This window comes from Rhinoraja longicauda, chromosome 21 (assembly GCF_053455715.1).
Source record: "Rhinoraja longicauda isolate Sanriku21f chromosome 21, sRhiLon1.1, whole genome shotgun sequence".
Taxonomy (NCBI): Eukaryota; Metazoa; Chordata; class Chondrichthyes; order Rajiformes; family Arhynchobatidae; genus Rhinoraja; species Rhinoraja longicauda.
The window spans coordinates 18,621,843-18,645,008 of record NC_135973.1 but is presented as its reverse complement, the minus strand read 5'-3'; the positions used below and the strand labels follow the sequence as shown (position 1 = coordinate 18,645,008).

The 23,166-nt window shown below is 53.9% G+C and overlaps 1 protein-coding gene across 5 annotated transcripts in view; it reads left to right on the top strand.

Moving 5' to 3' along the window:
* LOC144603986 (ankyrin repeat and fibronectin type-III domain-containing protein 1-like) overlaps window positions 1-23,166 on the top strand; it is a 183,412-nt gene that overhangs the window by 92,595 nt on the left and 67,651 nt on the right. For all 5 annotated transcript variants that reach the window (XM_078417931.1, XM_078417933.1, XM_078417932.1 and 2 more), the window contains exon 4: window positions 18,005-18,045. In XM_078417931.1, the coding sequence (XP_078274057.1) occupies window positions 18,005-18,045 (41 nt within the window). The remainder of the gene's footprint in view (window positions 1-18,004; window positions 18,046-23,166) is intronic.

The following is a 23,166-nucleotide window of genomic DNA, read 5'->3' as shown; positions in this document are numbered from 1 at the left end:
ATGAGGATGGTCTAGGAGAGGAAGGGGCTGTGTTCATGGACACAGGGAGTCTGCTGGGAATGGTGGAGGCCAGGATGCCTGCTGCTGATGAGGAGATGATGAAAGAAGTGTTAGTGAAGAAAGCACTGGGGATGCCCAGGCTGGTGGGTGTGTGGAAAAAGCTGCCAGTGGAGGTAGTTGAGGCAGGTACTATAACATTTAAAAAACATTTGGACAGGAACATGGATAGGAAAGTTTTAGAGGGATATGGGGCAAATGCAGGTAGGTGGAACTAGTGTAGATGGGGCATGTTGGTGGGAAGGGGTGAATTGGGCCAAAGGGCCTGTTTCCGTGCTGTATGACTATATTTGTGCTGGTCACGGATGGTGCATGTTCCGTGTCTCCTTGTTGGGGTCCCGGAACGGACCCGGCGTTGTCTCGGGCCATGTCGGACTCCATGCACCCCCAGTGATGGAGGGAGGGGGCAGCTGCAGGCCGCTGCACTGGTGCTGACACGCAGCGGCAGAGCTGGACAAACGGTGCGGCGTGCAGTCTGGCATCTGTGCGCCTGGCATTCCAGTCACCCGGCAACACAAACAGCAACAAACGGACTGCAGCTGTGCCTGCCCGTCTGCCCCTGGAGCCGCTCCATCGCAGCCAACAGCTGCAAGGGTGCAGCCCGAACACTGGCCACAAACCTGCGTCAGTTAAAGACCACTGCCCCTGGACGGACGCACCACCACCGGCACCAACGCCGGGGTCACACGCGCAGCGAGGCTCCCTCCGCACCAACCCGTCAATGCCTGGGTCAGACACAGAGTGAAGCTCCCTCCCCACCCCATCCCATCCCATCCCATCACACACTCCCTCCCCACCGCCCCATCCCATCCCATCACACACTCCCACCACTCCATCCCATCACACACTCCCTCCCCACCGCCCCATCCCATCACACACTCCCTCCCCACCGCCCCATCCCATCCCATCCCATCACACACTCCCACCACTCCATCCCATCACACACTCCCTCCCCACCGCCCCATCCCATCCCATCACACACTCCCACCACTCCATCCCATCACACACTCCCTCCCAACCGCCCCATCCCATCACACACTCCCTCCCCACTGCCCCATCCCATCCCATCACACACTCCCACCACTCCATCCCATCACACACTCCCTCCCCACCGCCCCATCCCATCCCATCACACACTCCCTCCCCACCGCCCCATCCCATCACACATTCCCTCCCCACCGCCCCATCCCATCCCATCACACACTCCTTCCCCACCGCCCCATCCCATCACACATTCCCTCCCCACCGCCCCATCCCATCCCATCACACACTCCCTCCCCACCGCCCCATCCCATCATACACTCCCTCCCCACGGTCCCGTCAATCCCAGGGTCAGACACAGGCCCGCGTGCCCCTGGAGAGAGAACACGCGGTGTCCACGGGGACGCTGGAGGCCTTCCGTGAATGCTGGTCGCTGTGGGAGGTCAATTGTATTGTTGACAAAGTTGGCGGGATTTTAATTTGATAATTGTTGGTTTTGTACACTGCCGATACGGGCAGCTTTTGATTTGATCACGTTACCACTTTGTATGTTTGTTTTGTTCTTGGAATAAAGTATTTGTAAAAAAAGGGTCAGGCATGGGGTGAGGTTCTGTCCTGTGATGGGCTCCCTGGGACGCCACTTCATTTTAATCTTATTGTAGAAAAATGGATTTCTGGGAGTGTGTTACTGTCTGGAAATTGACTGAGGTGCTCCAGAGATTTGGAAATGAATAACTTCTAATATTCAATAAGGTTGAAGCTAATTGAGGGGTTTACGTTAGAAAAACAGATATCTGAGAGTGAATTAGACTGCCGTCTGTTTGAGGTGTCTGTGTAGACACACGGGGCTGCAGATGCTTGAACCACCCATTCATTTCCCTCCACAATGCTGCCTGACCCACTGAAAACATAGAACGTGGAACAGTACAGCACAGGAACAGGCCGTTTGGCCCACACTGTCTGCACTGCACAATGTACCAAGTTAAACTAATCTCCTCTGCCTGCACATGACCCATATCCCTCCATTCCCCACATATCCATGTGCCTATCTAAAAGCCTCGAACACCGGTCCAGGCACACACCATTCTGTGTAAAAACTTGCCCCGGCCGTCTCCTTTAAACTTTGCTCCTTTCACCATGGTGTCCTCTAGTCTTTGACATTTCCACCCTGGGAAAAAGGCTCCGACTGTCTATCCTATCTATGCCTCATAATTTTATGTACCTCTTTCAGGTCTCCCCACCGTCTCCGATGCTCCAACCGCTCCTGATAGCTAATCTCCTCTCATGGAGAGAATATTCTGATGGACCCTTTCTGCACCCTCTCCAAAGCATCCACATCGTTCCTGTAAAGCACTTTGTGTTTTGCTTGTGACGTGTGTGTGATTTACATGAAGAATCACGTGGGGATCGGTTGCAGGTTTGCCAGGCTCGCGTGTTTCCGTGTTAGAGAGACTGCAGCAGGTCTGTGCTGGGCTGTGGAAGATTAGTTTAAGCGTTTGTGCTGTCTGTGTGTTTGGTGTTACAATTTACAGGCTGCTGTTGAGTGGCGGGTCAGTCAGAGGGTTTGCTTTCTGCACAGAGAGCTGTGGTTGTTCACGTGGGGATTTGAGTGGGGAACTGCTGCTGTACTTGCTGAGGAGGGGTGATGGGCTGAGGGCTTCCGAGATCCAAGGAGAGCCGTCTCGCCTGGCTCTGCTCCTCGGCACCCTGACCAGGAGTGTACGGGCACAGGTGGACATCTCTGCCAGCCCCTCTGCCCCTGGTTTGCTAGCACCTTTCCCAGGGCAGTTCATATCAACCAACGCCGAGGAACATTGACGAGTCGTCATGAAGTCATGAGCAGTGCTGGCAGCGAGCTGGAGGACTGCTCTGCAACTGCTTCCAGCACTGAGTTGCTTCACCACCGTCAACCCTATCACGAGGAGTTATGAGAATTTATGGAGAAGGATCCCGACCCGAAACGTCCTCTAGAGATGCTGCCTGACCCGCTGGGTTACTCCACCACTTTGTGCCTTTTGTGGAGGGCATGGACTGACGAGGGTCAGGACCGGGAAATGGGGTGGGTGGAATTCACCAGATGTCCAGCTGGTGACTGCAGTGAATTCTGGCTCCCAGGGACTTCCACACGGAGGGAGGGCACGACCTGCCTTGGCAAGCCCCTGACCTGGAGAAGCTCAGGGAGAGCGCTGGCAAAGCCCACATTAATCTGGGCATCAACGAAGGCGGGTGATCCTTCCTCAAACAGTGCTGCACCCCTCAACCCCGTCCTCAGTGCGGGGCATCACACTGGGGCATCACGTGGGAAAGAACATTGTGGGCTGAAGGGCCTGTTCCTGTGCTGTACTACCCTGTGTTCTACTGGGAAGGGCCTGTTCAGCTCTATTTATCACACTCACCACAGATCAGCAGAGAGAGGCAGGGTGTTGATGTGGTGATAGTGTGGAGAAGGGTCTCCCTCCCTGCTCTCACGACTCAAACCCTGATCGTGTGTGCGTGTCCATGTCCGTGTCCATGTGCGTGTGTGTATGTGCGCATATGCAAGTGCGCATGTCTGTCTGTGCATCTGTGTCCCTGTCTGTGTGTGTGTTGTGGCTAGAGGGAGCTCTCCCCCTGTGTACGAGTCCACACACACACAGGCAACACACATAGACTCACACAAAGACATAGAACATAGAACAGTACAGCACAGGAACAGGACCTTCGGCCCACAATATCCTTGCTGAACATGATGCCAAGTGAAACTAATCTCCTCTGCCAGCACGTGATCCTTATCCCTCCATTCCCTGCTTGTTCCAACAACCTCAAACAGCGCACACACGCACTCACACACACACACACACACGCACGCACGCACACACGCACGCACGCACGCACACATGCACACACACACACACACACACACACACACACACACACGAGTGCCTGTGGTGGGGTGTCTCCCCGTCAGCCTGCCCAGTTGTTTCCCACACTGGTGCTGCTGAAAAGATGTCTGTGAATGTTAAACATAGCAGCCTCTGCCGTACCATTTCATGTGGTCAGCATGATTTATGGTTTTCAACCACCGGCGGACTGCAGCCAAATGTTGGGAGAGTGATGCAGAGCTGCCAGCCTGTGGTCCTGAAGCTTCCCTGTACAAAGCCGTGCATGTCTGCCGCCACCCGGCCGGCCCCTGATGGAAACCTTTGCCGCATCACTGAGGAATGGGAACCGCCTGCAGCCTCTCCTCACCCCCCGGCAGTGACAGGATACCACTCCACTCTCCCTGATGGAGGGCGCTCTGTACCTGGAGACTGCACGCACTGCTGGGGGCGACTCACTGGACGATCCATCACCGGTGATCGTCCACAGACTCCCCTCACTGAGCTGGAGGATGTTCCAGGGCACCGCAGGGCCAGAGCAGCGGCTGGTTCAACGAGCCAGTCCTGGCACCGTGAGACCGCACTTCATCACCTCCAGTGAACGTGGCAAACACATGCTGCCGGGTGCCACAGCCTCGGGCACATGAGTAGCTGGAGTTCACCAAACTCAGAGTAGAGAGGCCTGCAGTCTGACTGCAGGGTTTAAAGGTGAGCAAAGGCAAGGATAATAAAGTGGAACAGAATGCCACGTGAGCAGACAGCTGAGCGAGTGTGCGGGTGGATGGTTAACAGGTGACCCAGACACATCAGGGTGCTGGTGCAGGGTTCCCTGACATGGGACACAGGGGTGGAGAAGGTGTTTTGCTGCTCCCATCATCAGTCAGGGCATTGAGTACAGGAGCTATGACACTAGCAATGTATAAGTCGTTGGTGAGACCACCATCGACTCCATCTCCACTCCAGATTGCCTTGGGAAAGCAGCCAACACCATCAAGCACCACTCACACCCCAGTCATTCCCTCTTCTCCCCTCTCCCAGTGGCCAGAAGATACAAAAGCTTGAAAGCACGTACCACCAGATTCAAGAACAGCATCTTCCCTGCTGTTATCAGACTTCTGAAGGGTTCTCCCATAAGCTCGGCTGGAGTCCCGATCTCCCAACCTAGCTCACATGCATCTTGCACCTTTTAAAGTCCTCATTTTCTCTGTTACTGTAACGCTCTAACACTGTAACACTATATTCTGGCCTCTCGTATTTTTCTCTTTGCACGACCTGTTGTACTTGTGTGTGGTTTGTTTGTACTCATGTATGGTATGATTGGACGGGATAACACGCTGACAAAGCTTTTCACTGTACACACGACCATAAAAATCCAATATCAGTATTGTGCAGCGTTCTGGTCGCCTGGCTCTGGAAAGGAAGTTATTAAAGTGCTGCAGAAAAGATTCACGCTGCTTATTCCAGTGTGGAGGGCTTGAGTTAGAAAGAGAGGATGGGTAGGCTGGAACTGTATTCCCTGCAGTGTCGGAGGCTGAGGGGTGACCCTGTGGAGGAAGAGAAAACCATGAGGCATGCAGATAAGGTCATGGTATTTTCCCCAGGGCAGTGGAATCTAAATCCAGACGACATAGGGTTTAAGGTGAGTGGGTAGAGTTTTAAAAGGAACCTGAGGGGCAACTTTTTCAGAGTGTGGTGGGTATATAGTACGAGCTGCCAGAGGAGGCAGTTGAAGCAGGTACCATAACAACATTTAGAAGATATTTGGACAGATACATGGGCAGGAAAAATTGAGAGGGATTTGGGCCAAACACGGGCAGATAGGACTAGTTTAGATGGGGCATCTTGGTCGGCATTGTCAAGTTGGGCCGAAGGGCCTGTTTACATGCTGCGTGTCTCTACACAACCCGGAGATCTGAGTTTAAATCCCACCAGGGCAGCACAGTAATTCAAACTAATAATTTGGAATTTTAAAGGAGTTCATCTGCTGGTTGTGGTGAGAACTCGATTGGTCACTGATTCATTAGTGGAGGAGATGGTTGTGGTCAAGTCTGGCCCCGTGTGGCTACAGACCATCAGCGGAGACGGGATCCCATGGGAAACAGCATCACCACATGAAGGATTCTGTTTTCAGTTGTAAATGGAACATAACTTGGCTGGGGATCCTGACCTTAATTCAAGGCAGATTGACAAAGTGGGGTGGGCGAGGGGTGAGTTGGCGAAGGCAGATTGGGAAATCAGATTAAACAATGACAAATGTTTCAAGAAGTATTTGTAATTTTCAAAGAATGTGCATTCCATGGAGAAATAAAAATTCCACAGGAAGAACGATCCATGCGTGCCCAAGCAAAGGTTCGGGATCAGATGATATTGAAGGAGTCCTATAACATTACAGAACAGAGCTCTGAGCCGGAAGGTTGGAAGAGTTTCAGGAAGTAACGAGAGATGAGCTGGAGAAATGGCAGGGAGGGGGGAAGTCTGATATAAAAGTGAACTAGCAAGGAATATCGAGAAAATGGAAGAGAGTAGCTGAGACTTTGAACAAGCATCTTATACCTGAAGACACGATAAATATGATGGTGAGCGGGCGGGCAAGGGTCTGGTGACAGGAATTAATATCAGTTGGAGGTAAGGAGGAGCTGAGAAACCAAACGCTGCCCAGGCATGCGGTTGTACCCCTGGGTGCAAGAGCAGGCCAGCGACAGAGGATGCATCCGTGATCAGCTTCCAAAACCCCCGTCCTGTTGGAGACAGTCCCAACGGATCGGGAGGTTGGAAATCTAACACTGCTCTTCAGGGAAGGAAGGAAGGAAGTGGAGCACAGGGTGGTGATTGCAGCCTGTCCTTTGTGGGACCTTGCCAGAGACGGACCAGACGGCTCGGAGAGCAGGACCCGTCACACAGACCCCAAGTGCACGAGTTGTCTGAGGGTCCTGGTGGGGCAGCCGTTCCATCCCGGTGAGAGGAGAGGACAGGGAGTTTTATGTTAATAAATGCACAAAGTCAATTCGTGCAGAAGGAGTCAATGTGAAAATTAAAGCCTCATATCGGTATGTTTGAGTCTGTCACAACAATTAGATGATCTGACAAATGCTTTGAAATAATGGTCCTAGCAGAGAGAAACAAAAGACACTAATTGCTGGAGTAACTCAGCGGGTCAGGCAGCGTCTCTGGAGAAAAAGGATGAGTGACGTTTCGGGTCAGGACCCGACTCTGAAGGAGTCTGATGAAGAGTCTCAACCCAATACATCACCCATCCTTTTGCACCTGAGATGCTGCCTGACCTGCTGAGTTACTCCAGGACTTTGTGTCTATTTGTGGATAGTAGAGATGAGCAGTGGAGTGAGGAATGAGAGGTGAGGCGGGTGGACGGAGGAGGTGGGGAATGGGGATGAGGGAGGAGGTGGGTGAGCGGGGAGGTGAGGAATGGGGTGAGTTGGGGGGAGTTCATGTACATACGTCATAGGAGCAGTGTTAAGCCATTCAGCCCAGTGAGTCCACGTTGCCATTCAACCATGGCTGATCTATCTTTCCCTCTCAACCCATTATCCTGTCTTCCCCTCTTAACCTTTGCCACGATGGTAGCACAGGATGATCCGAGTGGTCGAGAGGAACTGTCTCGGTCAGACTGTGGACTGGTTTACAGTCCCTCCCATGCCCCAGCCTGTACCACCCCCACAATAGGAGTGAGACGTTGGAGAGAGTCTGTGCCTGGAATTAAGAAGACACTGCAGCAAGGGTAACGCAATAACTGGGGGAAATGTGATCCTGGGGACTGATTGTCCAGAAGCAGCTTTGAGGATTGGTTCACCGGATGATGTGGGTCGCTTTCCCGGAGCAGGATGCCAAGGATCCGCCGGAGAAGAGGCTACATTACAGCCCTTGTCCAAGGAGGCTGGCTTCATCAGCGATGTCAGAGCTGCACCAAGCACACAACTGATCAGCACCTCACCCACGGCCAGGAGCAGGGCCACCAGTGGGCACCTGCCCAGGAAGGTGCCCGTCCGATCAGCACCTCAACCACGGCCAGGAGCAGTGCCACCAGTGGGCACCTGCCCAGGAAGGTGCCCGTCCGATCAACACCTCACCCACGGCCAGGAGCAGTGCCACCAGTGGGACCCTGCCCAGGAAGCATCTCACAACTACCTAACCTCCACCAGCAAGAAGCACGGGGCAGAAGTACCAGAACCAGGGTTGTATTCACTGGAGTTTAGAAGGATGAGAGGGGATCTTATAGAAACATATAAAATTATAAAAGGACTGGACAAGCTAGATGCAGGAAAAATGTTCCCAATGTTGGGCGAGTCCAGAACCAGGGACCACAGTCTTAGAATAAAGGGGAGGCCATTTAAAACTGAGGTGAGAAAAAACTTTTTCACCCAGAGTTGTGAATTTGTGGAATTCTCTGCCGCAGAGGGCAGTGGAAGCCAAATCACTGGATGGATTTAAGAGAGAGTTAGATAGAGCTCTAGGGGCTAGTTGAATCAAGGGATATGGGGAGAAGGCAGGCACGGGGTATTGATTGGGGACGATCAGCCATGATCACAATGAATGGCGGTGCTGGCTCGAAGGGCCTCCTCCTGCACCTATTTTTTATGTTCTATGTTCTAACCAAGAGTAGTGAAGATTACCCCTCCACATAAACCAGTTGCTGTCTTAACCCTAAGAATCCTCTCCAGTAGCTTCCCCACCACTGACGTGAGGTTCACTGGCACATAATTTCCTGGAATATCTCTGTTTCCCTTCTTAAACAAAGGGATAACATTAGCTACTCTCCAGTACTCTGGGACCTGCCCCCAGGGACAGACACAGAGTGGAGTTCCCACTACGTCATCCCATCACACATTCTTGGGGTTAGGCACACACGTCCAGAACAAGGGGCCACAGTTTAAGAATAAGTGGTAGGCCATTTAGAACTGAGATGAGGAAAAACTTTTTCAGTCAGAGAGTTGTGAAACTGTGGAATTCTCTGCCTCAGGAGGCGGTGGAGGCCAATTCTCTGAATGCATTCAAGAGAGAGCTAGATAGAGCTCTTAAGGATAGCGGAGTCAGGGGGTATGGGGAGAAGGCAAGAACCGGGTACTGATTGAGAATGATCAGCCATGATCACATTGAATGGTGGTGCTGGCTCGAAGGGCCGAATGGCCTCCTCCTGCACCTATTGTCTATTGTCTATTGAAAGGTGCCGAACATACTGGGGCAGAGAGAGGCACCAACCTGACACTGTGGCTGACAGGACTCTGTAGAATATGTGCCTAACCCCTTTTTTAAAAATACAAATACTTTATTCCAAAACAAAAACAAACATACAAAGTAGTAACGCGATCAAATCAAAAGCTGCCTATATTGGCAGTTTACAAACAAAACAGTTATCAAATTAAAATTCCGCCAACTTTATCGATAATACATTCGCCCTCCCGCGCGACCAGCGTTCACGGAAGGCCTCCAGAGTCCCCGTGGACACCGCGTGTTCCTTCTCCAGGGACACGCGGGCACGGACGTAAGCCCGGAAGAGGGGCAGGCAGCCGAACCCTGTGCGGCCGTCGACTACGGGCTGCCTGGACCTGCGAATGGCCATCTTGGCCAGGCCCTGGAGCAGAACCCCGGGCGCGTGTGATGGGACGGTGGAGAAGGAGCTTCACTGCACCTGACCCGGGCGTGTGTGATGGGACGGTGGAGAAGGAGCTTCACTCTGTGTCTGACCCGGGCGTGTGTGATGGGACGGTGGGGAGGGAGCTTCACTGCACCTGACCTGGGCGTGTGTGATGGGACGGTGGGGAGGGAGCCATGTCACATGTGACCTCGTGCAGTGGGTGCCGGTAGAAGTGGGCTGCCGTGACTGCCACCCCGGGGTGCCTGGGCAGCCTCTGTGATGTGTGCGTGAGACTCCGCTGTCCACAGACATCCCGGCCCCTTTCTCACTGCTCCCAGTGTTATTAGTTCTGGTGCCTCCTTCCTTTGATCTCTTGTGTGGATAATAATCACTGCGACTTCCAATTGTTATTGCCAGACTATTCATTTGGTCATAAATGTTTTGCAGCAGGTTTCAGTGTGACTTTTAAAGGCAGTGAGATGTTGCAGGCAGGTCAGAGTGCCAGTGTTGCCGGGCTGAGGTGGCAGTGTGTGAGACTGGCAGTGAGAGAGTGGAGAGCAGCTCCTGGTGACAGGCACCTGCTCTATAATTAGGTGTGTTCCTGAATCAGCCGCTCAGACGTGGAGGAAACTAAACACTGTGGGGGCGGGCGGTGATTCAAGCCGGTCATTAGATGGTGGAATGCCCGATTCACAAAACACCCAAATGAACCCATATTGTCCCGCACTGCGTCCCCTGCACCCTGGTTGTCTGTCCACCAACTGCAAGGAGACCTGACACAAGTATAGACAATTATGAGAAGCATAGACGTGAGATGGTCAGAATCTTTTTCTCAGGATGGGAATGTCAAAGGCGGGAGGGCAGAGCTTTAAGGTGAGATGGGCAAAGTTTAAAGATGTGTGGAGCAGGTTTTTTACACAGACGTGGTGGGGGCCTGGAACGTGCTGCCAGGGGTGGTGGTGGTGGCAGATACAACAGTGGTGTTGGATATGCTGGGAATGGGGGGAATATGGGTCAGGTGCAGGCGGAGGAGATCATTTTAACTTGGCATCGTGTTCAGCACAGACTGGACCGAAGGGCCTGTTCGGGTGTGGGGTGGGGGTCATCCAGGGACTCGGGGGGTGGGACACCATTCTCGGGCAGAGTAGCTGGCGGGGTGCCAGACCAGGACACGCGAGCCCCCTCCCCACCAGTAATGCTCCAAACATTGACGTGACCTGTGTATGTTCAGTTAGTTTTTTTGATTCTGAACGTATTCTGGGGACTTGCAGCTCAACTAATGGATTTACTTTTGGTTTCTGGGCTAAATATTTTGGAGATATTGAACCATCCTGTATAACCTTTGCACAGAGGCCGACCCAATGTGTTCTCAGTAACCGCATCTCAGAGGGATTTCGTGTTTTTGGTGATCCCGTGCAGAATGCAGATATAAACAAGGGCGTGCCGAACATACGTGCGGATTTACCGACCTCCCCACCCGCCAGCAGGGGTGGGGATCACTGACCTCCCCCCCTCCCCCCTCCCACTGACCCCTCCCCCCTCCCACTGACCTCCCCCCCTCCCCCCTCCCACTGACCTCCCCACCCTCAAACGCTGAGACTGACTCCACATGGGGAGAGACGGGGTGTGGGTCAGTGGACAACATCTCCCACTGTCTCATCGGGAGGTGAAGCCGGCACCAGTGCAGCTGCTGCTTCTCCTTCCCTTGGCCTTGCGATGGGATTCCAGCGGCTTCAACAGTCCCCCCCCCACCTCCCCCCCAACCCCCACCCACCCAGGGGAGCATGTTATGGGCTGTGGTGGGGGGGTCTGGTCTCCCCGCCCAACACCATCCTCACGTAACGTCAGGCAGCATCTGTGGAGGGAGAAAAGTCCCACCTCATGTATGACACGCTTGTCAGACCCAAGAGAGAGAGGGGACGATGTGGGGGAGATGTTGGTGGAGGGACGGAGGAGAGAGAGCGGAAGATCTGGGAGAGGGAGACCAGGTAGGTCAATGAGAAAGTCAAGCACATTCTGTTTCTTTGTGGGGGTAATGTGTTGCTATTCACAAGGCTGTGGCACAAGAACCGAAGCAGAAAGACTGAGCTGCAACGTTGTCAGGCCGGTTCAGACACAGAGAGAAGGAAACGCGTGTTGGCCAAACTGGAGAACTCAATACCGAGGAAGTTGCAGCTTGTTCAGACACAAGATGTATTCCTCAAGCCTGCCGAGGCTCCCGTGAGCAACATGTGGTCATTAGAGACAGAGATATCGCCATAACGTTGTACAGCATGGAAACCCCTATAGCCCAACCTATCCATGCCGACCACCATGTCTACGTGCGCAAGCCTAACAACCCTGCATTTGGCCCATATTCCTCTGAATCTGTCCAATCAATACCTTTATATCTCTTCCAACATCTCCTCTGGCAGCTCGTTCTATATACCCACCACCCTCTATATGAAGAAGTTGCCTTTCAGGTCCCTATTAAATCTTTCCCCTCTCCCTTTAAACCCACACCCTCTAGTTTTTGACCCCGCTACGCATTCACCTTACCTGCACTCCCTCATGACATAATAAACCTTTACAAGGTCACCCCTCAGCTTCCTATGCTCCAGCTCTCCAGCCTCTCCGTATCATTCAATCCCTCCAGTCATGGTAACACCCTTTTGATGGGACGGCGTAGAGGGAGCTGTGTCGTTTGTGACCTTGTGCCATGGGTCCCTTTTGAATCTTCTCTGGACCTGTTCAAAGTGTACGCCAGGATATTGATCAACTGCACAATGGAGCACAGAAATGGCAGAAGTTAATCTGGGCATTAACCTCCTGTGTTACTTTAGGAGGTTGAATGTTAGGAGAAAATATATAGTTAATGGCATTGATGTACAGAGGGATCAGGGTCCAAGTCCACAACTCACTGAAAGTGGCAGCACAAGTAGATAGAGTGGTAAAGAAGGCGCCAAGTATGCTTGCCAAGGATGTGGAGGCTTTGTAAAGGGTGCAGAGGAGGTTTACCAGAATGATGCCTGGATTGGAGCCTATGAGATATAAAGCGAAGTTGGACTTTCTTTGGAGTGTCAGAGGCTGAAGGGAGACTTGATCAAAGTATATAAAATTAAGAGAGACAGAGATTGGGTAAACAGCCACAACCTTTTTCCGAGGGTGTAAATATTAATCACTGGAGGGCAAAGCCTTAAAGTGAGAGGAGATGTGCGGGACAAGCGTTTCACACAGAAAGCAATGAGTGCCTGAAACGCGCTGCCGGGGGTGATAGGATGGGGATGTTTAGGAGGCTTTACGGATGGCTTGCAGGCAGAGGAGATTAGTTTAACAACATTATGTTTGGCATGAACATTATGAACCAAAGGGCCTGTTCCTAAGCTGCACGGGGTGTAAGCGTAGACCACCTGTGTACGGTGGGGCGGTGAGGGAGGGGAGCAGTGGGGGTGGTGGGGGAAGGGAGGTGGAGGGGAGGGGAAGGTGGGAGTGTGGTCTGTCCACAGCTAGTGACTGCAACAGCTGTGCGGCTGGTAGGGAGCCAGCTGCCAACAGCTGGTCGTGAGCTGTCCCATGTGCTGGAGATGGGCAGGGTGTGGGGCTACTTGTGGGTGGTGGGTGGCACAGCTCCCATCACCCTCCCCCTCCCTCGCCCTCCCTTCCCCTCACCTTCCTTCCCCTCCCTCCCCCCTCTTGCCCTCCCCCTTGCCCTCCCCTCCACTCCCAGCCCCTCCCCTCCCTTGACCTATGAAGAAAGAATATGAAGAAAGACTGGACTCGCTGGAATTTAGAAGGCTGAGGGGGGATCTTATAGAAACATATAAAATTCTTAAGGGGTTGGAGAGGCTAGATGCGGGAAGATTGTTCCCGATGTTGGGGGAGTCCAGAACCAGCGGTCACAGCTTAAGGATAAGGGGGAAGTCTTTTAGGACCGAGATGAGAAAACATTTCTTCACACAGAGAGTGGTGAGTCTGTGGAATTCTCTGCCACAGAAGGTAGTTGAGGCCAGTTCATTGGCTATATTTAAGAGGGAGTTAGATGTGGCCCTTTTTGCTAAAGGGACCAGGGGGTATGGAGAGAAGGCAGGTACAGGTTACTGAGCTGGATGATCAGCCATGATCATATTGAATGGCGGTGCAGGCTCAAAGGGCCGAATGGCCTATTCCTGCACCTATTTTCTATGTTTCTATGTTTCTATGACCTCAATTCCCCCCTCACCTTCCTCTAATGTGACAAACATAATGTTGTTACCCCCCCTTTCCCTCCCATCCCCTCCCCTGCCCTCCTTTCCCCTCCTTTCCCTTCCTTCCCATCCCCTCCCCTTCTCACCCTCCCCTCCCATCCCCTCACCCTCCCCTCCTTGCCCATCCCATCCCCTCACCTCCCCTCTTCCCCTCCCATTTCCTCCCCTCCCATCCCGTCTAATCTCCCCTCTGCCCTCCCCTCCCTCCTCTCGCAAGCCCTCCCTTCCCTCCCGCTCCCTTCCCGTCCTTCTCCCCAGGATAAGCTTCCCTCTCCTGCAGCAGTGCAGTGTGCTGCCGTTGGCTGTGAGCCGGGTGCGGTGAGGCGCAGCGATGCCAGGCACCGCCCCAGTGCCCGCACCGTGTCACCGGGCAGCAGAACCCTCCCACGGTGGGGCCGGGCCTGTCAGCTGTAGCCTGAGCGCAGGGAGACAGGGCTCTGGCTCACACTCCCTGCCCTCTCCCCGCCCTGGCAGACAGGACTCTGGCTCACACTCCCTGCCCTCTCCCCGCCCTGGCAGACAGGACTCTGGCTCACACTCCCTGCCCTCTCCCCGCTCTGGGAGACAGGGCTCCTCCAGCACTCCCTGCCCTCTCCCCGCTCTGGGAGACAGGGCTCCTCCAGCACTCCCTGCCCTCTCCCCGCTCTGGGAGACAGGACTCTGGCTCCCACTCCCCGCACCCTCCCACCGCTGAGGAGCTGCTCACACTTTTTTTAACCAAAAATTATTGAATCAATTATTTACAATGATATTTACAGTAAAAAATAAATCAAAACAAAACCCACCACCATAATACAAGACAAACAAATCTACTAAATAAACTATATACAACTCTATTACAATCCTTATTAAGGATGCATTCACCCCCCCCCCGCGGTGCCCAGCGGTCCCGGAAATCCCCCAAGGCGACCGGAGCTGCTCCCACTGGCAGGGAGGGTGGGGACGGGAACGGGAACAGAACAGCCCCGTGGGAGGGGCAGAAGCCAGGGAGCAACCCTGAATGTGTGAGTGACCGGCATCACTGTGCACACTGATTGTGTAGAGACGGTGCACACTGCCTGTGTATAGACCCTGTGCACACTGCCTGTGTATAGACCCTGTGCACACTGCCTGTGTATAGACTCTGTACACACTGCCTGTGCATGGACTGTGTGTATACTGTGTGCTGGGCACTGTATGCATCACCAGTGAGCTGGTTCGCCTGTCCATATGCCTGTGAAGCTGGTGACTGGGAGGATGACAGAGGTAAGGGGAGGGGTAGGGGGAGCAGAGGGGGACGGGTAGAGGCAGGGGTAGAGCAGAGAGTTTGGGGAGGGGTGGGGGTAGGTGTGGGGCAGGGAGTTTGGGGGCAGGGGGTTTGGGGGGAGGAGGTTTGGGGGGATGGGGGGTTGGGGGAGGGGTGGGGCAGGGGGTTTGGGGGGAGGTTTTGGGGGAGGGGGGTTGGGGGAGGGGTGGGGGCAGGTGTTGGGCAGGGGGTTTGGGAGCAGAGGGGTTGGGGGCAGGGGGTTTGGGAGCAGGGAGGTTGGGAGCAGGGAGGTTGGGGGCAGGGGGTTCGGGGACAGGGGGTTGGGGGACAGGGGGTTTGGGAGCAGGGGGGTTGGGAGCAGGGGGTTTGGGAACAGGTAGTTTGGGAGCAGGGGGGTTGGGAGCAGGGAGGTTGGGGGCAGGGGGTTGGGGGACAGGGGGTTTGGGAGCAGGGGGGTTGGGAGCAGGGGGTTTGGGAACAGGTAGTTTGGGAGCAGGGGGGTTGGGAGCAGGGAGGTTGGGGGCAGGGGGTTTGGGAGCAGGGAGGTTGGGAGCAGGGAGGTTGGGGGCAGGGGGTTGGGGGACAGGGGGTTTGGGAGCAGGGGGGTTGGGAGCAGGGAGGTTGGGGGCAGGGGGTTGGGGGACAGGGGGTTTGGGAGCAGGGGGGTTGGGAGCAGGGAGGTTGGGGGCAGGGGGTTGGGGGAGGGGCGGGTGCGGGGTCCATTGCCCCACCACTACACGAGTTGTTACAGCTTGGGATCGTGCGAGGGTTTGTGTCAGTGACCTGGTCCTCGTGAGTCCCTGCGGCTCCCAGTCGACACGGATACATAAATGACGGTGCCGCCTTTATAGTGTGTGTTTGTGCAAGTATGTGCATGTACAGCTCTTTGTGTCTTTGTGCACAGTGTATGAGTGTGTGCGATGTGTGTTTGTGAGTGTTTGAGTGCATGAGTGTCTCTGTGAGTGTGTGTGTGTTTATGTGTGAGTGAGTGTGTGACTGATGTGTGTGTACAAGTGTGAGTTGTGTGTGTGTGTCTGCGTGTGCACATGTGTTTGTGTATGTGTGGATGCATGCATGGGTGTATGTGCGCGCATGTGTGTGCATGGGTGTATGTGTGCGTGGTGTATGTGTGTGTGTGCCTATGTGCACTGGTTGCTGTAGAAAGCCCCCCTAAAGCCCGGATTCTGGGAGTGTGCGGGCGAGAGTTGGTGATGGGTTTGCCGCTGATCTGGTTGTTTCTGAGACCACAAACCCCGCACTGAGCAAACTACTGCAAGTGGACAGAGCTCCCCACTGACCCGGGCTTTAACCCTCTCACCGCCAGCACACCTGGGGTTAACCCTCCTTCCACCAGCACACCAGGCATTAACCCTTTCACCGCCAGCACGCCTGGGGTTAACCCTCCTTCCACCAGCACACCTGGTGTTAACCCTCTCACTGCCAGCGCACCTGGTGTTAACCCTCCCACTGCCAGCACACCTAGTTAACCCTCTCACCGCCAACACACCTGGTGTTAACCCTCTCACTGCCAGCACATCTGGCCTTAACCCTCTCACTGCCAACACACCTAGTGTTAACCCTCTCACCGCCAACACATCTGGTCATAACCCTCTCACCGCCAATACACCTGGCCTTAACCCTCTCACTGCCAGCACACCTGGTGTTAACCCTCTCACCACGAGCACATCTGGCGTTAACCCTCTCACTGCCTGCACACATGTTAACCCACCTTCCACCAGCACACCTGGTGTTAACCCTCTCATCGCCCGCACACCTGGTCATCTCACTGCCAGCACACCTGGCATTAACCCTCCTTCCACCAGCACACCTAGCATTAACCCTTTCACTGCCTGCACCCTGGCATTAACCCTCCTTCCACCAGCACACCAGGCATTAACCCTCTCACGGCCAGCACACCTGGTGTTAACCCTATCACCGCCAGCACACTCAGTGTTAACCCTCTCACCTCCTGCGCACATGTTAACCCTCCTTCCACCAGCCCACCTGCCCTTAACCCTCTCACTGCCAGCACACCTGGTGTTAACCCTATCACCGCCAGCACACCCAGTGTTAACCCTCTCACCTCCTGCGCACATGTTAACCCTCCTTCCACCAGCCCACCTGCCCTTAACCCTCTCACTGCCAGCACACCTGGTGTTAACCCTCTCACTGCCAGCACACCTGGCCTTGGCTTAACCCTCTCACCGCCAGCACACTTGTTGTTAACCTTCTGCCAGCACACCTGTTTTTAACCGACTCACTGCCAGCATTCCTGGTGTTAACCTTCTCTCTAACAGCACTACAGCACCGAATTTACACAGAACAGTTCCTCAGGGAGGTGAGTGACGGTGTGGTGGTATGTGTGTGACTATGTCTGTGTGTGTATCTGGCACTGTTTGTGTGTGTGTGTGTGTGTGTGTGTGTGTGTGTGTGTGTGTGTGTGTGTATATGTCTATATGTTTGTGTGTGCATATGTGTGTGTGTCTATGTATGTGTGTATGTCTGCGTGTGCGTGTGTGTATGTAGGTTTGTGTGTGTGTACTGGTTACTATAGATAGCCTGACAAATGTACCATCTGCAAGCGAAACACGCAAGCACACACATGCACAGATGTACAGACATGCACTCAACGGACGGGTCTGTGTGCAGAGTGCTGGTTGTCAGAGGCTGCATGTCTCTACCAGGGGTGCCTGCGTGGGGGTTCACTCGCCCCACCTGCACCTCCTGGTCCCCGTCCCCCCTCTCTCTGGGGTGGTGTAGGTCTGTGTCACCCACACACAGACCCCGCCATTCTCACTGGGCCGTCATATGGGGTGCCTATCCCATGTGGCAAGTTGCCTATCCCGTGTTACAAAGTGCCTATCCCGTGTTACAAAGTGCCTATCCCGTGTTGCACGGTGCCCGTCCCATGTTACACAGTGCCCATCCCATGTTACGCGGTGCCCATTCCATGTTGTGCAGTGCCTATCCCGTGTTATGCGGTGCCCATCCCATGTTGCACGGTGCCCATAAATGTTTCATTGACCAGGGTCTCCTTTGTCTTTTACAGAGTTTGGGGTCCGCGGACAGGAAGGAATCATTGCAGAAAAGGTGAGGAGACCAACCTGGCCCCGTGTGGTGGTGACGTGTGCATGACATGATTGACTCGACCGCGTCATGTTTGTGGCATGTCCGTGATGAGTCCGTGGCGTGTCTATGAAGTGACCGTGATATGTCCATGGCGTGATTGTGACATGACCGTGGTGTATGTACGTGACATGACAAGTCCATGACCGTGATCACGCCTGTTCTACCTACAGGCGGGCGTGGGCGTTGAGCTGCGGTGCTCCGAGGAGGAGCATGTTTGTGGCGTGTGTGAGGGGTATTCGTGAGGCATTGCGTGTGACTGGCCCCAGTCCACAGCTGGCAACGCTCATCCAGCTGTGGCCCGCGGTGGGTGGGGCAAGGGGCCAGTGCACATATTGATCACGCGTGTGGCCAGTGGTGCCAGCTGTGGGACCATGGGAGCAGGTCCCCCTGTGCATGACAGGGTGGTGTTTGCCAGTGTGATCATCGTGGAGTTCAGTGTGAGGGCTTCAGGTTTGTTTTGTTGTTTAGTTTATTACTATTGTCACACGCACAGAGGCGCTGAGATTCCACGCCGTATCTCTGGCACTGACCTGTAAGTGATGCAACTCGCCAGCTCTCCCAGCTCACTCGCTGACTCGAGCTGGAGCAGGGAATCTTGATCGGACAGGCAGCTTAATGCATTGTGCACTGGAAGACGACACATGGTTACAATGTGTGGGAAAGAACTGCCGATGCTAGTTTAAATCGAAGGCGGACACAAAATGCTGGAGTAACTCAGCGGGACAGGCAGCACCTCTGGAGAGAAGGAATGGGTGACGCTTCGGGTCGAGACCCTTCCTCATACATGGTTACAATCAAGCTGTCCACAGTGTACAGATACAGGATAAAGGGAATAATCAGATTTTGTGCAAGATAAAGTCCAGTTAAGTCCAATTAAAGAAGGTCCGAGGGTCTCCAATTAGGTAGATGGGAGGTCAGGAGCGCGGTCTAGTTGGTGAGAGGAGGGTTCATCGTCAGGATCGATCCTAGGTCGAGGAGCTGTGTGAGAGGCTCCACTCTTTCATGGGCATGGCTTTAATGGCCAATGGCTCACCTCGTATCAGTCTCCATACCCAGGGAATGGCTGCTCCAATAGAATTCGACACCTCTGTTGCACCTTGTTTAGGATTATAGACAATCGACAATAGACAATAGGTGCAGGAGGAGGCCATTCGGCCCTTCGAGCCAGCACCGCCATTCAATGTGATCATGGCTGATCATTCTCAATCAGCACCCCGTTCCTGCCATTAGTCATGTTTTTACAAAGTTTGAAAAGGTGCATTGCATAACTTTGTTTAGGTACATGACAAACATTCACATTGGCCCAGACACATTGCCAGAGGAGCAGGCCAATATATGAGACGTGTAATTAATTAAAACACTCACCTGGATTCCCAAAAATATAGGACTGGCGTTACATTGCCTCCCCGATAGAAGGGATGTGTATCTCCAGATACAATTGCCTCAGAGCACGGATCACATTTCCACAATGGTCCCTGGAGTTTCTACACATCTTGCCATTAGCCGGTGATGGAGGTGCCTCCATTAGGGTTAGGGTTGTGGTCCAATCCATGGACAGTGGCTATCTGCATCTCTCAGCACTGCCCAGAAAATCCACCTGCACTGGTATAGATTACTAATGTGTTGCCTGCATTCAAGAACAATCAGTGTGATCTGCGTAAACCTGTTCACTGCCATTACACTGCGGAGCACTTACTGATCAGACCCAGCAACGTACTGAGCAAAGTTATGAAGTAGCACACTCTGTGACACCGTTTGAGATGCAAGTGGTCTGACATACGATCCACTTTCCATGTTCATCTCATCTAAATCCACTTTGCACGTTGGCCGTGTTTCGGTCGAGGTGACTGATTTCAGGCAGTTGCTGGTGTGACCAGCACCCCATGCTAAGCTGCGGGGCTTAGTACAGACCACGAACAGAGCCAGGTGACACCGCACCTTCCCCTCAGCACTTCAATTAATCCAAGCGAGTGTGAGGTGTTGCACTTTAGGAGGGCAAATGTAAGGGGAAAATGTACAATCAATGGCATGACCATTAACAGCATTGATGTACAGAGGGATCTTGGCTTCCAAGTCCACAACTCCCTGAAAGTTACAACGCAAGTAGACAGGGTGGTAAAGAAAGCGTACGGTATTGAGTGTGAGTCAGGAAATCATTTTGCAGCTTTATCAGACATTGGTGAGGCCTCATTTGGAGTATTGTGTTCAATTTTGGTCACCTGCTATAGGAAGAATGTCATTAAGCTGGTATAGAGAAGATTTACAAAGATTTTGCCAGGACTCCAGGCCTGAACTACAGCGAGAGGTTGGGCAACCGAGGACTTTATTCCTTGGAGGGCATAGATAGATAGGGTGAATGTACAGAGTCTTTTACCCAGAGAAGGGGAATTAAGAACCAAAGGACATTGATTAATGTTAGGAGAAAGATTTGATAGGAACTTTTTCACATGGAAGGTAGGAGGTATATGGAACGAGCTGCCAGAGGAGGTAGTTGACGCAGGTACTATAAAACCAATTAAAATACATTAGGCCAGGTACATGGATAGGAAAGCTTGAGAGGGAAATGGGGCAAACGCTGGCAAGTGGGACTAGAGAAGATAGGGCATCTTGGTCAGCCAGGGCCCGTTTCTGTGCTGTGCCTGTGACGTGTTAGACCCCCAGGTGGGTGGATGTGGTCAGCACTGACTCAGGCTGGGCCAGGCTCTGGATGTTGGTGGTGAGTGTACAGCACTAGCAGCTGTGTCAGACGCACGATGGACAAGCAGGTGTAAAGACCAAGCCCAGTAAACAGCAGCCGACTGCCAACAACACACCGCTGGCCACAGTGTGCAGACTGTTCACGTGTTGGCCCAGCGAGCTCATTCGTGAAGATCTGAGAAATACTGGTTGGGAATGATTCAGCCCAAGGCCCAGAGCTCCCAGAGGAATGAGATGGGGGGAAGGCCCAGAACATCTGGGACCTGCCGTCTCCAGTGGGGCTGAAGGTGGTGGCATGTCCATTCCACACAGAGAGACAGGGGCCCTGGGACAGGACGGAGTGTGTGTGGGGAGGGGGGGAGTCAGGGAGGGGGAAAGAGGAGCTGGGGGGGAGAGGAGGCAGGGAGGGGGGGAAGGACATGGAAGGGGGGGGTCAGAGAGAGAGGGGGCAGTGAGGGAGAGAGGCAGGGAGGAGGGAGAGAGATCAGGGAGGGGTGCAGAGGGACGAGAGAGGGGGTGAAGCTCTGCCCATGTGAGGTGCACCCTGGTCTCTGCTCTGGGGCACGGGTGTCGAGGCCCCCTGCACCTTCCCCCACCACACTTGTTGCCTCCTCCTCTCGCCCACACTGTGTGCAGTGAGGGGCTGCCTTCTCCCCTCCCCCCCTCACTGGGTCCACACTGACCTGAGCCGGGCCGGGCCGGGCTGTGGCCAGATTCACGGCTGCTCTCACCCACAGTGTTTGTTCTTCCCATACTGAACAAAGTCGCTGTTGATCGTTTGTCTGCCCCCCTCCCCTCAGAGCCCCCCAGGGTGGTTGTGGCAGTGGCCGTCTCCGCAGGTTGCTAATCTCATCCTTCAGTTCTCTGCGGGAAACCTTGATCTTTAAATCTGGCCGTTAAAAAGTTGGAGTTTTGGTGGTGAATTAGCTTAATCCCGGCTCTGTGTGAAATGTGAAACGCCTCCCACAAGTTAGTGGAGAGAAGTTTTTGAAGATACAAGGAACTGCAGATAGTGGCTTACAAAAAAAGACACAAAGTGCTGGAGCGACTCAGCAGGTCAGGCAGTATCTCTGGAGAACATGGATGGGTGATGTTTTGTGTCGGGACCCTTCTTCAGGCTGATTGTAGTGGGTGGAGGGGATGAAGCTGAAATTGAAGTGGGGGAGGGCAAAACCTGGGGAGTGATAGGTGGATACAGGTGTGGGCAGTGGGATGGGCAGTAAATGTTGGTGCCCACACCAAAGAGTGAACTAATCCCAGATACAACTACTCCTTCACCATCAGAGAGGCAGGCATGTGAACTGCCCCACGTATGAGGCAGGCATGTGAACTGCCCCACGTATGAGGCAGGCATGTGAACTGCCCCACGTATGAGGCAGGCATGTGAACTGCCCCACGTATGAGGCAGGCATGTGAACTGCCCCACGTATGAGGCGTGGCATGTGTCTGTGGACACGTGACATATCTGAACCGCCCCACATGTGAGGTGTGGCGTGTGTCTGTGGACACATGACAGGTCTGAACTGCCCCATGTATGTGGCATGGTGTGTGTCTGGGCATTGGCACAGAGGCTGAGTCCATCATCAGATTTCACAGCTGGTGCCCCCCTCCTCTCCCCTCCCGTCCCCTCACCTTCCATCCCATCGCCTCCTCTCCCCTCCCGTCCTGACCCCTTGCATTCTGTCCCCTCCCGTCCATTCCCCTCCTGACCCCTTGCCTCCTCTCCCCTCCGTCCACTCCCCTCCTGACCCATTGCATTCTGTCCCCTCCCGTCCACTCCCCTCCTGACCCCTTGCCTCCTGTCCCCTCCCGTCCACTCCCCTCCTGACCCCTTGCCTCCTGTCCCCTCCCGTCCACTCCCCTCCTGACCCCTTGCCTCCTGTCCCCTCCCGTCCACTCCCCTCCTGACCCCTTGCCTCCTGTCCCCTCCCCTGCCGACCCATCCTCTTCCCTATCCACCTGTCCATCTCATCCCCTTCCTACCCATCCCCCCCCCCCCACCCGTCCTGTCCCCTCCCCTCCTGTTCCGTCCATTCCCATCTCTCTTATCCCGTCCCGTCTGGATGAGAGGGGATCTTATAGAAACATATAAAATTATAAAAGGACTGGACAAGCTAGATGCAGGAAAAATGTTGGGAGAGTCCAGAACCAGGGGCCACAGTCTTAGAATAAAGGGGAGGCCATTTAAAACTGAGGTGAGAAGGAACTTTTTCACCCAGAGAGTTGTGAATTTGTGGAATTCTCTGCCACGGAGGGCAGTGGAGGCCAAATCACTGGATGGATTTAAGAGAGTGTTAGATAGAGCTCCAGGGGCTAGTGGAATCAAGGGAAATGGGGAGAAGGCAGGCACGGGTTACTGATTGCGGATGATCAGCCATGATCACA